At 45.2% G+C, this 14,685-nt stretch overlaps 1 protein-coding gene across 1 annotated transcript; it reads right to left on the bottom strand.

Annotated features, from left to right (window-relative positions):
- Positions 1-2,966: 2,966 nt before the first annotated feature.
- LOC310784534 (serine/threonine-protein kinase Sgk1) lies at positions 2,967-8,889 on the bottom strand. The gene is made up of 13 exons (XM_083645518.1): positions 8,728-8,889; positions 8,065-8,140; positions 7,456-7,531; positions 7,318-7,355; positions 7,153-7,210; positions 6,958-7,041; positions 6,666-6,797; positions 6,442-6,554; positions 6,167-6,290; positions 5,953-6,048; positions 5,493-5,648; positions 5,306-5,395; positions 2,967-5,004 (listed from the first exon to the last, which is right to left on the bottom strand). Exons 1-13 carry the CDS (start codon positions 8,801-8,803, stop codon positions 4,840-4,842), a joined length of 1,284 nt encoding a protein of 427 aa, XP_083501644.1. The 5' UTR covers positions 8,804-8,889; the 3' UTR covers positions 2,967-4,839.
- Positions 8,890-14,685: the final 5,796 nt, after the last annotated feature.

Below are 14,685 nucleotides of genomic sequence, written 5' to 3' on the forward strand. Positions count from 1 at the left end.
TGAATCCCAACACCTGAACAACAACACAGCCCCCTGGGCAAGTCTATAAAGCGAATGGGAAACTAAACAGCCTGGACCACCATCCACTAATAAACAAGGGGCAAGTATATTTAACACTTATCTTTGAGTAAATTCTGGATAATTTGTCATAAATATGTCTGGCTGTTATGTGACCAGTGGCATTTATACTTTAAAAGTGTCTTGTGAATTTGATTACATACAGGCTGTCACACTGAAGTTTACTGAGGAATAGTGTGCAGATCGTGGATAGACAGATGAAGCTGCCTGCATCATCTCATGACATTACCTTCATGATGTAATGTAACATTAGTCTGTCAATATTGTCTTTGGTGTTACACTTTCAAGGGTCTATATCAGAAATGTGAACCGCTGTCTCGTCAACACTGTAAAGGCCCGCCCTGCACACACTGCAGATTAACAGCATCGTTTGGAGGAACTACAGGCAGAGCTTCTAACGTAACCCAAATTAACCTGCTGCTACCTAAACATTACCTATCTCGTCTGCAGAGATTAGCCAGCTAACGTTAGCTGCTCGCTGAAACCAGCAAATACCCGCAGCCAAGGACGGTTTGTTGTGAAGGTGAGCTCTAGTACACGACTATTTCATGAAACACACTAGCTAATCCGGAAAAACTGAAACACAATTTACATATTCCCACACACAGATACGAGCAGGTAACAGATTCGACGAATTTGACTGACTATACGCGGGCCTATCCTACCAGCAATTAGACGCCACCATTCAAGCTCACGCAAGGTTAGCATTACGTTACCTAGCCCACGTTTAGTTGTGCCAAAGGCCCTCGATCAACAGCCTGCACGTGTTTCCAACATACAAGTTAGTGAAATCTGATGTTTAGTTTGCATGCATGCTAACGTTAGCTATTGTATTCGATACTTAATGGTGGCTAACTAACGTTAGCTACCAATAAGTGAGTTGGCCCAGACATGAAAGTTTTCTGTTGCACAGAATAGTCGGTGACAGCCATAGAGGAGTGGGTAATGAAATGGCAACGCGTGAACGCATCTCATTCTCACGCCAAAGCCACTACAAATATAATCGCAAAGTATTTATGAGCCGTAAAATTATCAATATCGATCTTACCATTGAGGAAGTAAATACGCTACGCTTTTATTTAAACGTCTTCAATTAATCCACAGTGTCAAGCTTTGTCTGTTGTTAGGGACCACTATTTTGCAGGAAGTTTTGGTGCTTCACCACTGCGCAAGCGCACTACGTTCATTCATAGCAGTCATCGTTGGCGCGATGCAAGGCGACAGGTGTGTAGGACAGGAGCAGCACACAGACAGACCTGTGTGTGAAGAACAAACATGTCAACATTATTTTGTAAAAATGAATCCCTCCGATGTTAAAATATCATGACTTTTCAAACGGGTCCATTCGCCTCTCACATCAAGATACCTAATTAAATTTGGCTCAAAGTGGGGCCCGGGCGGGGGTCCTTGAGGGGGTTCCTGGGAGTCCCCAGCAAAAAGAGTAATCATTTATTTTCACTAGAATTCCAACCGTAAGTAACATTGTCAGAATGTATGACTATTTTGGTAATGGGTTTCATACACTTTATGTAATACAACATCTAAAAGTGTGACAAGCTCCCTCCCACTCTCCAGGCCCGGTCTTGCAGGAGGAGCCTGGTGTTGGGGTCGTTGGGCTGATCGGGTGTACCTGGACCCGGTGCACTCATGGTCACAAAAGCTCAAATCTTATCAGATGGGGGTCCAGTTTAGTGGTCCTGGACGTGAAAAGGTTTGAGAACCATTGATATGGTATATTAAAAACACAGTGTGCATCCAGTGAAGAGATTTTATTCTTGCCTTTTTTCTTTCCAAATTTCTGCACACATTGTTGTGAATCCAGAGATCCCAATTGTATTCATAATCATATGTGATGAAATATGGCCTCATATAGTAACCATTTCATTGTGATGATAGTAGGCCTATATGTACAGGACATTTATGGACAGTGAATTGAAGCATATGAACCAACACTCACTCATTGGAAATGTCTGTTTTTCCATAGATGGATAGCCTATACATCCCCCGCCCCACTCCCCAAGAAAACAGCCAGGTTCAGGTGAGAATGTAAGGTCAAAATGCACCCAGGAACCCATTATTCAAGAATAATGTTATGTTATAATAAATTAATATAGATACATTTTTAGAGAGAAGGAGGGAGGGAGAGTGCAAGAATCAGGTAAGAAAGTGGACAGGTAGTCAAGACCACATACAGTCAAGTCAAAGTCAAGTTGTACTTTATTGTCCACAAGGGAATATTCACTTTGTTAAGGTCAGTACAGCGAAACAAGGCAATATATAAAAAAGTGGATAGGATCACAGCATACAAAATATCACAAAAACAAATACATATATGACTCTAAAAGTTCTGTGCACCTGTATGCCTACCTGGCATTAACAGTACAGTTATAATGCCAATGCAGCTTCTGTTTTGCCCACATTCATTGCAGTGGACTCCACAATGATTTCACATAACTAAGAAGTGTATATTCTGTTATAAAATGTGGATTCTCCCCAATGCCCTCTTACATTTATTTATGTCACTAATACTCTGTTTGCTTTATTTATTATCAGATTATGTCATTTTCTAGTTAAATACAATATGGTTGTGTGTGATTGTCAGTGCAAAGAGGGAGAGAGGAGGATGGAGAGAGAACAGAAAACAGAGGGAGAGAGAGAGAGAGAGAGAGAGAGAGAAAGAGCCGTGAACCAGGTGAGTAAATTAACAGATAGTGAAGTCAAGATTGTTATAGTGGCAAAACAATAAGTGTTTAGCCGAGTGGGGGAAAAGAAAATATCTTAAATTTGAATTAAATGCACGATTATGACAAAGAAAAACACTGCGTTTCAATTTAGATAATTTATTTATCATTTCTGATTACAGTTTAATATTTTATTTGATCCATACAAGGAAATTATCCTCCAGTCTTTGTACAGTAGCAGTACAATATATGTCATGGCATGTAAATAAATATACATGAAAAATAATAATAATAATACAAAAACAATAAGTAAAGCTTCCAAATATGGAAGAAAATGGTCTAGAACTGTATGTTGTCTTGCGTATAGTTTTCAGCAGGCTTGAAAATGCACTCATAGTATATTCACCAATATTCCCAGACGGAAATGTGATGAGCCACAAGGGGCAAAACAAAGTAAACGCATTCTTTTATCTGTTAACAGATTAACAAGATGTCGACTGGAGATCCTTCAATAATTTAATGTCAGATGATAAATTACAATTTATGCTCGTTTGAAAAAAAGACATTTATTCTGAATGATAGATTTATTCTTTGCAAACCAACAAGATATTATTGCACTTTCCAGAACCAGTGGCTGAATGACAGATCCTGCACCGCCTCGTGGTTCTTTGTCAAGTTATTGAAGCACATTTAATACAGAACTGTGTCAACAATAGGAGAAGAGATATGTACATAATGCATGGATCAGGCCGCCTTGAGCAGGCACAGGACAGTCACAGTTCTTCTCTAGCATCTCGCATTGTTCTTTCGGTAAATTATGCATATTACAAAAAATGTATAATAGAATCTAGTAGTTCGCCTGAAATGTTTGCAATAAAAACAGCATTCACTTTCACCAAGAAGTAACTAGATTGATATATATGTGCTATTACTGCGGGGCCTCTTATTGCTGGTTGAACTGTATGTCGCATTCTCTGGATCAACAAAGAAGAATATTCCAGGAGGTCTGCAAAGAGCAGGTGTGTGCGCATTAAATGAGAAGGAGGAAAACCAAAATAAGACCTTGTACAGGAACTATGATTCTCAATAGGTGTTGTAATGGTAACCACATACTATGAAACATTTAGACATCATTTACAGTGAATGGTTGTGGTTAGAGCGCGGAAAACCATTTGGTTTTTGCAATAAAAGATATTATAACATTTTCTTCGACACGGTACAACTTTGATCTTCGGTTTATGAGGACAAACTGGTCAGAAAAGGTATTTGTTTTCAAGAGTAGCATAGTTATTGATTATTTGGTCCAAGTAATCCTAGCAGTATGCAATATTGAAATGCTAAATTATTTTTTTTACTAATTTGTCCAAAGTAGAGATATGATTTCAGAAGTGAAAAGATATGCAGCTAAGTCTAAACCCAGATACTGGCGCAGTAGTGGATGCTTGAAGCAGAAAACGCCACTTTTCTCGACCCTTGTTTCCTCGAGTGCAATTGGGGCATTTAGACGAAAAACAAAAACAAATATTAAACACATTGTGAATTTGGAGACAAATCAAGTTTGAACGTATGCAGACGTGTCATGAAGGCATCAGCCTCTAACCGGCTAGCGCCCTGCTGCTCGGTAGTCCAAAACTAGTCGGATGGTTTTGTGTCGTAACAAAGCTGCTGCTGTCGTCCAAACTGCCTCTCGACTCGAACCTCAGGCACTTCTCTTCATGCCACTTTAGCGAAAGCTGTGCGTTCCTTAGCGATCAGAGAGCGATGTCTTATGAGAACGAAAATCCCCATTTCCAAACTTGGCACACATTGATCAGTCAGCGGGGGTCGAGGCAGAAGAGTAGCGCCCCCTCGCTGTTGGAAGAGGAGAATCCCCGATCTGTACACGGTTCATCCCCACCATCCCCTCGAGATCTATCTCGCATGTCTGCAGTGTCAGTAAGATCCACGTGACGTCCCGACAGGCAGGCAGGCAGGCCGCTGCGGTCTGCTCCCCGGGTATCAAACTCAATCTTGGGGGCAGTTTTCCCGTTTTCCGGTGAATTCCCCCCCCCCCGGAGGCGAGGACAGGTGCTGCGGGCGTTCACATGAAGCAGTCCGCCGGAGGGCCGTAAGAGAAGCCCGGAAAGGCTCCGGCGGCCTCCTTGATGCTGCTGGTCACGATCAGGGCGTCGGTGTTGCACAGAGACGACGTCACAGGGAGGTGCGTGAACTCTGGGTCAAAGTGTCGGAGGTCTGTGGGACCACTCTGAAAGCAAGCAGGAGGGACTATTAGAGAGATGTTCAAGAAATCACCACCAAGGAATTCATAGATGCTCATGGATACGCTGATTGATAGCGGTGCTCTTTACATGTTTTCCATTCATTACCATTGTGTTTTGCATTTAATATTTCTGTCCCAGTTTTGTATTTTATCCGTGTCCTTGCATTTTATGTTTCCGTATTTTAGCTTTCTTTCTTCTGGAGAAAGCATGTCCTCTATGCTTGAAAGGTGCTATACAAATTAGGATAATTTTAAGCACATGATTCATTCCAATGTGTGCACCTACCACTGAGGGGGCGAATGGAGGTGTGATCTTTCTGGCCATCAGGTCATCCCAGTTGATGGGGGAGAAGAAGGAATGGTGCTTGAGCTCAATCTGTGGGGAGAAAATAGATTTTCCACGTGAGCGGACCGATAGCAAACGAGCTTAACAGATCTCGTATAAATATATGAGTCAGCTGTGCACAACTTACAAAATCATCCGTCGCGCCCAGCCTCTTGGTCCGGTCCTTCTGCAGCAGCCCCTCCAGCAGCTCCCTGCCTGAGTTCGATACGTTGGGCTTGAGCATCGGAGCCTTGTACAGGATGTTGTTGTACATCTCGGCGGTGTTGCGGCTGTAGAACGGCGGCTACGGGGGAAGGAGAGAGCGATAAAGGAATTTGAGTCTTCTATGGTCAACACAGATTCACATGGAATAATAGACCCTTTTCACGGGGGCCATTTTGTGTCGAAAAGGCAGGATAAACACAGGTGCAAGCAAAACACTTAATGAGGGTTTCCAAATTCCAATCATGGAAGTTGGAAACCCTCATTAGTGTTTTGCTTGCACCTGTGTCGACCCTGCCTTTTCCACACAAAATGCCCCCCCGTGAGAAGGGTCTATTTGCAATGAAGAGGTCGCAAAGTCGTCACAGCAGCTGCGTTTCACTTACAAGTCCATAGAGCATCTCATAGAGCACAGATCCCAGGCACCACCAGTCGACGGTGCGGTCATACGCCTGCTTCTGGAGAACCTCAGGAGCCAAGTACTGTGAGGAACATGATAAGAAACAGTCAACCCAAGTCCAACACGTCACCTTAGTAGTCTTCATTTGAGTTGCTACAGTGAGAGTGAGGATGTGTGAGGAGGGGGTGTTTGCTCTGTACCTCAGGGGTCCCGCAGAAGGTCGTTGTGGTCGCATCGGGGTCCAGGCCTTCTTTGCACAGGCCGAAGTCTGTCAGGACGATGTGGCCCGTAGAGTCCAACAGGATGTTCTCAGGCTTGAGGTCTCTGTAAAGCAGAAGATGGAAAGGATTACCTAAGTGTACCAAAGCCAGTAAAATGATTGCTGCACTTCCTCATTCAGTTCCAGTCTTAAATCGGCAAGGATCATGTTTACAAATGTCCACTAGAGGGCGCCACAGGCTAGTTCATGCTCTACCTGTAAACGATATGCATGGAGTGGAGGTAGCCAAGTGCACTGGCAATCTCAGCAGCGTAGAACCTGGCTCTGGGCTCCAGGAAAATCCTCTCTCTCTGTAGATGGTAGAACAGCTGGGGAAGACAGACAGCCTCTGTTAACATCTACCTGAAAGATGTTCCTCTCTGTTCTCTGGCCTGATTCAGTTGTGTGGTGCATTTCTGTGTGTGAGAGTTGTGGCTCACCTCTCCGCCGTTGACGTAGTCGAGGACAAAGTAGAGTTTCTCAGTAGTCTGGAAGGAGTAGTGCAGCCCCACCAGGAAGGGATGTTTGATGTTCTTCATCAGCACACTTCGCTCAGCCATGATATGTTTTTGCTGGAGAGGAGGCAGCAGAGAGAAGAGGATAGACCATTAGACATCATACTGCATGAGTGACGTAGATTGAGATATTACGATGGTTCATTTTTGAGTTTTAGTTCAAATTGCGATGAAGGTGTATTTGTGTTTGTGGGTGATGAGTCTCTGGGGCGCTTACCTCTTTCTTCTTCAAGATGATCTTCTTCTGCAGAACTTTAACAGCGTAGTACTTTTGGGTTTCCTTGTGTCGAGCCAGCAGAACCTGGAGCCACAAGCAGACATACATTTGTATCGGTGATAATGCTACAGCAGGTAAACAACCTTCATGCTATGAGCAGATGAGAAGTGACACCGTAAGACAACAGACACTCACCTTTCCAAAGCTGCCTTTTCCGATGATTTTGAGGTAGTCAAAATCACTGGGTTTGGTCCTAAACGTGGAGGAAGAGACCAACGATTATAGGATTGCACTGATACTAGCGGGGTATTTGTAAGAGAAAGCAGGAGCAGTCAACATTTTACTGTATGTGCTACTTACTGAGTTTCCTCCGCCAGTGAAGTCCTTAAATTTAGCCACTAAACAAAAAAAGATGGACAAGGCAAGATATATGAATACAACGTTGGGAATGAGATAGGAATTTCAGGACAATGCTAGTTCAGGACAGCTTCTCCTCACCGGACTGTCAGGAAGTTCATTGTCTTCCTCCTCGTTCTGATTCTCATCAGTTTTCAGGTAGTTGTTCACTTCACCACTGGGAGAGAGAAGAGAGGCAATTACAAAAAATGTCAAGAAACAGATAATCCACCAGCATTTTTTAATAGCAGCTATTGTTACTCGGGTCAGGGCTGGACAGTGAATGGACCCTCTGATACATGCAGACAGGTCAAGTTTAGGACACACTCGGTGGTGGCATGAAACTTCCCAAACCTGTCTGCATCCAGACTGCATCTGGAGAGGACAGCCAGTACTATAGCCTATAGACCCTGACCTGACCTGGATACCTGGGAGTTCAGTTCAGCACACTAACTTAGATGGGCCAAGCCATGGGCCCATATCATGCGAGCTAACTAATTGGTTTATCTTGTCTAGGACAGAAGGGATTTGCAGAAAAGGTGATTAGGTGCTGGTGAGCCTGCAGCGCGGCTCGTCATGAAAGACCTATTCTTATGGTGGCTTTGGCTGCTTGGATCCAGATTATTCCTGATCCAAATCTAAACACTTCCTTCTCCCACACAGACAAACACCCTTTGAATAGGTCACACGTTCTACAGGCTATATACTCACTGATGGCAGATATGTGGGGTTGACACCAGCCTCTGGATGAAATCATTCAGACCCATTTTCCTCTCCTTGATGAAAGCTGTGAATGGAGAAAGGCATGCAATTTACGTCAGTGAAGAAGAGCTAAAGCGTCACGCACTGTTTCATTCATTGCGGATAGAGGAGGACGCCTGGTTTAGTTATTATAGCCTACTCATGCAAATATGATGTTGTCTTATTCCATTAGACAAGAGAATAACACAAATCTGTGTTGGATCCCCTATTGAGAGTTTTACGTTCCAAATAGGCTACCCTGGCTGTTAGATAATTGCGCGTTTGCGCATAGACGCTATATGCTGCGGGCTTTATAGGTTACGCAACCATGTAGGTTACAACAGTGATGGCCAACGGAACATTTTCCATCCATAGATTTTATAATGTAGGCTAAACTAGCACCATTGTAGCCTATCTCTTGACAGCAGCAACACTGGATTGCAAATAACTTTCATCCAAATATGAAGTCTAACAAACGAAGCGTGTATCCGTTTTCAGTGAGGTTACAATTTGAGGTACATTTTTCAGAGCCGTTTGTGCTTGCGAATTAATATCAATAAAGACCATTAACGATGAATAGGCTAAACTCAAGTCCGCTGATATTATAGGCTAACATTGCTCATCATGGCTCACCAGCGACAATTCCTGCGAATCCTCTCATTTTGCAGTAAGTTAATTCACATCCAGGTTCGGTCACAGGCAAGTCCATGTTGAGCGGAAAGAATATATCCAATAACAGCCACAAAAAGAATAGTCCTGGCTAGTATGTATGGCCCGACTATTGGTCCAGTTAACGGTCCCGGTTCGCTGCAGCGGAGCTCATCAAAGCGCTCAGCTCCAAACGCCGCGCTGTGCTGTTTAGTAGTGTGTCCACACAGTGCGCGTCTCAGCCAGTTATTATATACGGAACACGTGGTACCGGACTGGAGGAGGCGAAACTACATTGACATCACTTGCGTAACCAAGGCGACGACGACCGGAGAAGTGATGTCACGGGATTCCGCTGCTCCCTTCTGCTGCCTGCAGGAGGCGTGGTGATGACGACGAGGAGAGCTCACCGCATAGGAGGAGGCTGAGCACCCACGTCACGTGACCCTCCCTCCCTCCCTCACACATTTTCTCTGAATGGAAAGATACAACTCGACTGGCTGTAATCTCCTCCTGCTGTGCCGCACAAAACGATTAAAGACACTCGGCTATTATGCAAACTTTAAGGTGGGAGAAAAAAAGATGATTCTGATTGATTCTGTGTTCAGATCAGAGCATTCAGATGATCATTTCACTAGCTGGCTGCCCTGACCTCCCTGCAATCAGCTATATATTCTGTGAGGATCGATGCATTTCAGCGTCAACTGCAAACATTCCTGATGCCAGTGTGGTCTGGACCAGCAAGGGGGCTTACACGCAGAATGAATGAATGCAGATAATAATGTGGGTTACTAAAAACATAAAGCAGAGATAATGCAGTATTTCAGCCCCCCATGCGATTATATACATGTAGCTTGGATTCAAAAATAATATGTGAAAATCTCTCTTGGCTCTCTGAGCCGGCGATTCTATCTGCACATCGGCTTATTGGGCCGGGCCGGGCCGGGGTGAGGTCAAGGTTATGGAGGTGGCTTCAGGCTTGGCACAGATAAATTATATAAACTCAATGGAAATTATATATGACACGATGACATCATCATGTCCCACTAAGCCCCACCATGGGTCCAGCTGCGACAGATGTGCTCCACTGGCCCTGTACGTTACATAAGCGTGTCATAATGCAGATACTGCCTGAGGACAGCTGTTTCGCTTATAGCCTACTGCAACGTATAAATGTAGAACAGCAAGTCCAGTCCGAACAAAGAGTCCAGTATCAATTTAAGATCTTAATTAAAGACAACTAAATATGTGTAGGACTTTTTCAATGCACGATGGTTTTAATATAGGCCTATAAAAACTTTGCAAGAGCATGTTGAGTTTGATTTCTATAATCAGTTTAACGTAAACCTTGCGAGGCAGCTGGATTCGCGCAGCAAGATCATGAGATCATGATCACACGACAAATCGATGTTGTCACGCAAAACATCTATTGGTTTGCATCCGAACCACCAGCGGTTCACACCAGTCGGCGTCCTATGAGGCAGCTACGTGCGGCCAGTGAGAGCGAGCCCGTGAATAGACGTGATAGACAGATGGTTCATCCAATCACCTGCCGGGTATTTTTTTTTCAAAGTGCCTGCCCTTTGAAACGGTTTCCCCCGAGTGACTCGTTCCCAGATGGTGATGTGAAAACAAACCGTCTGGCAGCGTCAGGTTCAGTTTAACCTCCAATAAATTCAAATCATTCCATACGATGGATCCGCCGAGCAGCATTTTGGTAAACAAACCAAAATGCAACGGCAATGAACCCCTATGGAGCACAAGTGGCGCGTGGCTTGAATGTCTGACTCTAGCCAGTTAACTGTGTTAACTGGCTTCCTGTAGTAACGCTGGTCTGCGTTACTACAGGAAGGAAGACAGAAGAAGACCCGCCCCGTCTTCCGGTGGTCCGCAGTGTTTTCGTTCCCCCATAGAAATGCAGCAGTATAGGCAGCCTAACCTCACCAGTCGCTATACGAGTTAGAGAACAAATAAGAAGCACGACCATACCAAACAAAGTACTCAAAGAAGTACTTGAAGAAACTTTGCCGGATCAGCACTTTGGTTCCAGGTCTTCCGCCCATTAGCCGGAAGACCCGGAACAAGGTTTTTGCCTCAAGCTTCAGTTCTGCTTATGTTAAGCGCCAGGTGGGAACAGAGGGTTTTAGAGATTCATTCCACGCCTCAGTGGAGAAGCTAATCGGTGGGGGAAGTCCACGTTTGGTTTTGCCCTCCTTGTTTGACTTGTGGCCGTCCTGCATATCTAATGAGCGTGACCGCTAGTTCTTCTATTGGGGAAAGAAAGGGGAAGTTAGGCGCTCCATCGCTGGCAGGGCCACAGACAGAGGGACCTGTAGTTGGTGCTGCGCCAGTGTGGCGTACAGTGTCACACCTGGCAGGCCACCTGATCACACAGTCCTGCTCCAGATCCATTCACACACACACACACGCACGCACACACACACACACACACGCACACACACACTACACACACACACACACGCACACACACGGATCCGATTGCGTGACAGCGACACCTCTCCCAGCCAGGTTCCTTCGGGGGCTTTTTCTGTGCTTGTACACAGAACCTCTCCCTGAATTATTGAAATGGATCGTATATCACCGCCGATAGCATTTGCGGCTACGCTAAAGGACAAAACATGAGCGGGGAAGTCCCCCTTGTCACATTGTGTGTCTCTGTCACTTCTGTTTGCGATTTGCATGGCTTGTTTCTGTCAGGGCAGGGTGGAACAGAACAGAACGGAGCGGAAGAGAAAGTCAGGTGCTGTTGTAGAACAAAGCATAATGCTGGTTTTGGTTTTAGGCTATTTCCCTTTCTTAAAAAATGCAATGTTTTTTCTGAGCGATCGCGCTTTAACTGACCCCGCCCATCTGTCACAGGAGAGGAGCCCTGAATCTGCTATGAGGCTGATTAAGCTTTATTGCATAATAGCCTATAATAATAATAACAACAACATACATTACATCTCTGCCTTTCTCTATCATATTTATCAGTTTGGCAAAAAGGCCTTCCATTTGTCTGCCCCTCTGGCCTGGAATGAGCTTCAAGAAACACTGAATCTACAGGAGCTTGTCTCATTAGACAGTTTTAAAGTGATGTTAAAAGTCATGGAGGCAAACGAAATGCAGGTCTGTAAGTGTCATGATTAGAGTAGATTGAATCATGCCTATCAATGTGATATATGTTGTACTTTTTTCTTTTCTTTTAATCTTTGATTGTTAGTTCAGTTGCTTATATGCAAATGTTGTGGTGATATGTTATGTAACTGTATATCTGTAACCCTGTGCTGCCTCTTGGCCAGGTCTCTCTTGCAAACGAGGTTTTTAATCTCAATGAGACTAACCTGGTTAAATAAAGGTCAAATAAATAAAAATATGATTGTTCAATCTTCTAATTATTACTACTGTAATTGCTACTGTTGTGTCAGCTAGATTTAGCTGGACATATTTTCCTCTGAGAGTCCTCTGAGACATGCTTGTGAATTAGGGCTATACAAATAAACTTGACTTGACTTGATTTGACATTATCAAAGGAATCTCCCATTCAAGTCAGTTATCTGATCGAAGTCTTTCCTCCAGCGATAAATCATAGATTCTCTACTAGCTCTTGCTTTTACTAGATGTTTTTACTAGAAATCTTTATTTGATTGTTTATTGCAATGAAAACAGAACATGCATTGCTTAACCTCAATGGCACATATCCTCTCTCTCTCTCTCTCTCTCTGTCTCTCTCCTCTCCCTCTCTCTCTCCCTCCCGCTCTCTCTCTCTCCCTCTCCCTCTCTCTCTCTCCCTCTCTCTCTCTCTCTCTCTCTCCTCTCTCTCCCCCTCTCTCTCTCCCTCCCGCTCTCTCTCTCTCTCTCTCCCTCTCTCTCTCTCTCCCTCTCTCTCTCTCTCTCTCTCTCTCTCTCTCTCTCTCTCTCTCTCTCTCTCTCTCTCTCTCCCCCTCTCTCTCTCCCTCCCGCTCTCTCTCTCTCCCTCTCTCTCTCTCCCTCTCTCTCTCTCTCTCTCTCTCTCTCCCCCTCTCTCTCTCCTCCCGCCCTCTCTCTCTCTCTCCCTCTCCCTCTCTCTCTCTCCCTCTCTCTCTCTCTCTCTCTCTCTCTCTCTCCCCCTCTCTCTCTCCCTCCCGCTCTCTCTCTCTCCCTCTCTCTCTCTCTCTCTCTCTCTCTCTCTCTCTCTCTCTCCCTCTCTCTCTCTCTCTCTCTCTCTCTAAATGACACATCATGTTCCAGTGTGTGGCCACATGATGACAGATTAATAATCAGCTTTTATTCAGCGCCGTCACAAAAGCCGCCCTACTTTCCATTGCTGCGTTCAGTCACGTGACTGAAGTGAAGCGGACACTTTGTGCTGCTGAGGAGCGTGTGAGTCACCAAACAAAACCACCTGCCAGCAGCATGCTCCAGAAAAAGCTTATTATTCCTCCACCAACAGCCATAGTCTTACTAACTGTCACGTCATTTAGTCTATTGTCGAGTCCTAACAATTCACAATGTTCTTAAACATTTTCTCCAATTTTCTCCCAAATTGTACTTGGCCAATTCCCCCCGCTGTCCCGGTCTTTGTTCCACCCCCTCTGCCGATCTGGAGAGAGCCGTAGACTATTAGCAGCACATGCTAGTACATGTGCAGGCACCAACCACTTCTTTTCACCTGACAGCGAGGAGTTTCACCTTGCAGGACATAGTGTGTGGGATGATCGCGCTACAAAAAAAATCCTGTTGGAAAATGCGATTGCTGAATATGAGATTAAATGATTTGTCGGGGCCTGGGTCATACCTGTTAGGGCCTATGTCATACCTGTTAGGGCCTGGGTCATACCTGTTAGGGCCTGTCTCCACCTAGCGTCTTTTCATCAGCTCCGGCGTCTATTTTCAGTTGCTTCCAATGGGGGGAGAGCGTATGCGGGCGCACACGGACGTCTAGAGAAAGTGCGCAGCGCCCAGCGTCTATTTTCACAGCGCTCCAGCGTTTTTCTGCGCCCGGCTCCCAGCTGAAAATATTTTAACTTTTCAGAAAGACGCTGGTGTCGGGTGCTCCTTTTCTGGCAACTACGGTAATCATATGGAGAAACTATCGCAACAGAGACAGAAAGGCTCAATTGTGGGAGCAGATTGGCCAGACACTTCATATTTCTGGTGAGTGTTGAGCTAAATCACTGTATGTGTGTTGTTAGCTAATGTTAGCTGTCAGCTATCAAGCTAGCTACCGCACTGAACTAACGTTAGTTTCAGACTGCTTCCTTGTATATTGTGCGCTGAGATCAGCGTTCCCCAGCGTACGTCCAGCGTTTAACCGTCGGAAAAAGACGCTAGATGGACACAGGCCTTGTCTGTAGTGGGTAGAATGTACCAGCAGGGGGGTGAACGAGTCATACGTACAGACAGACAAGTCCTGGGCGATGGGCTGCTGAGTTTGGGGGCTCTAAAGGTATTGGTGATGGAGCATTCTTTAACTAATGTGTTTCTTATCTTAACTGGTGGGAATAGCGTGATCCTCCCACATGCTGCGTCCTGCGGGTGAAGCTCCCCCCACTGTCAGGCGAAAAGAAACGGCTGGCAACTGGCAGGGCATGTGTCGGGAGGAAGCATGGCGCTAGTCTACGGCTCGCCCCAGATCGGCAGAGGGTGGAGCAGCGACCGGGGGGGGAAATTGACCAAATACAATTGGGCAGAAGATGACGGGGAGATCAGAAAAAAGACACAAATGTGTTTTTTTTTTTATTATTATCTCCGAGCGGCTCTGAGGAGTGACCCCTACCCGGGCTTCCCTCCCTCCCGCCCGCACGCTCCGTGCACGCTGTATCAGCGTGGCCTCCTCCATCTCTCCATCTGTGGCAGGCAGCCTCGTACACACATCTTGGCACGCGGCGTTCCTCACGGGAGCAGATTTGGCTCATTAAACTACGGTCGGAATGACTCTCCTTCCTTTTGTGTCCCCCTCCT

Source organism: Poromitra crassiceps (assembly GCF_964638095.1).
Source record: "Poromitra crassiceps genome assembly, chromosome: 11".
Taxonomy (NCBI): Eukaryota; Metazoa; Chordata; class Actinopteri; order Beryciformes; family Melamphaidae; genus Poromitra; species Poromitra crassiceps.

Excerpts from the sequence above, each read along its gene's own strand:
- LOC310784534 (XM_083645518.1), bottom strand. The coding sequence starts at position 8,803 with ATGGACTTGCCTGTGACCGAACCTGGATGTGAATTAACTTACTGCAAA. Across the intron at positions 7,211-7,317 it reads TCACTGGCGGAGGAAACTCA|GACCAAACCCAGTGATTTTG; the intron begins GTAAGTAGCACA and ends CTCCACGTTTAG. Across the intron at positions 5,005-5,305 it reads CTCCATTCGCCCCCTCAGTG|AGTGGTCCCACAGACCTCCG; the intron begins GTAGGTGCACAC and ends GCTTGCTTTCAG.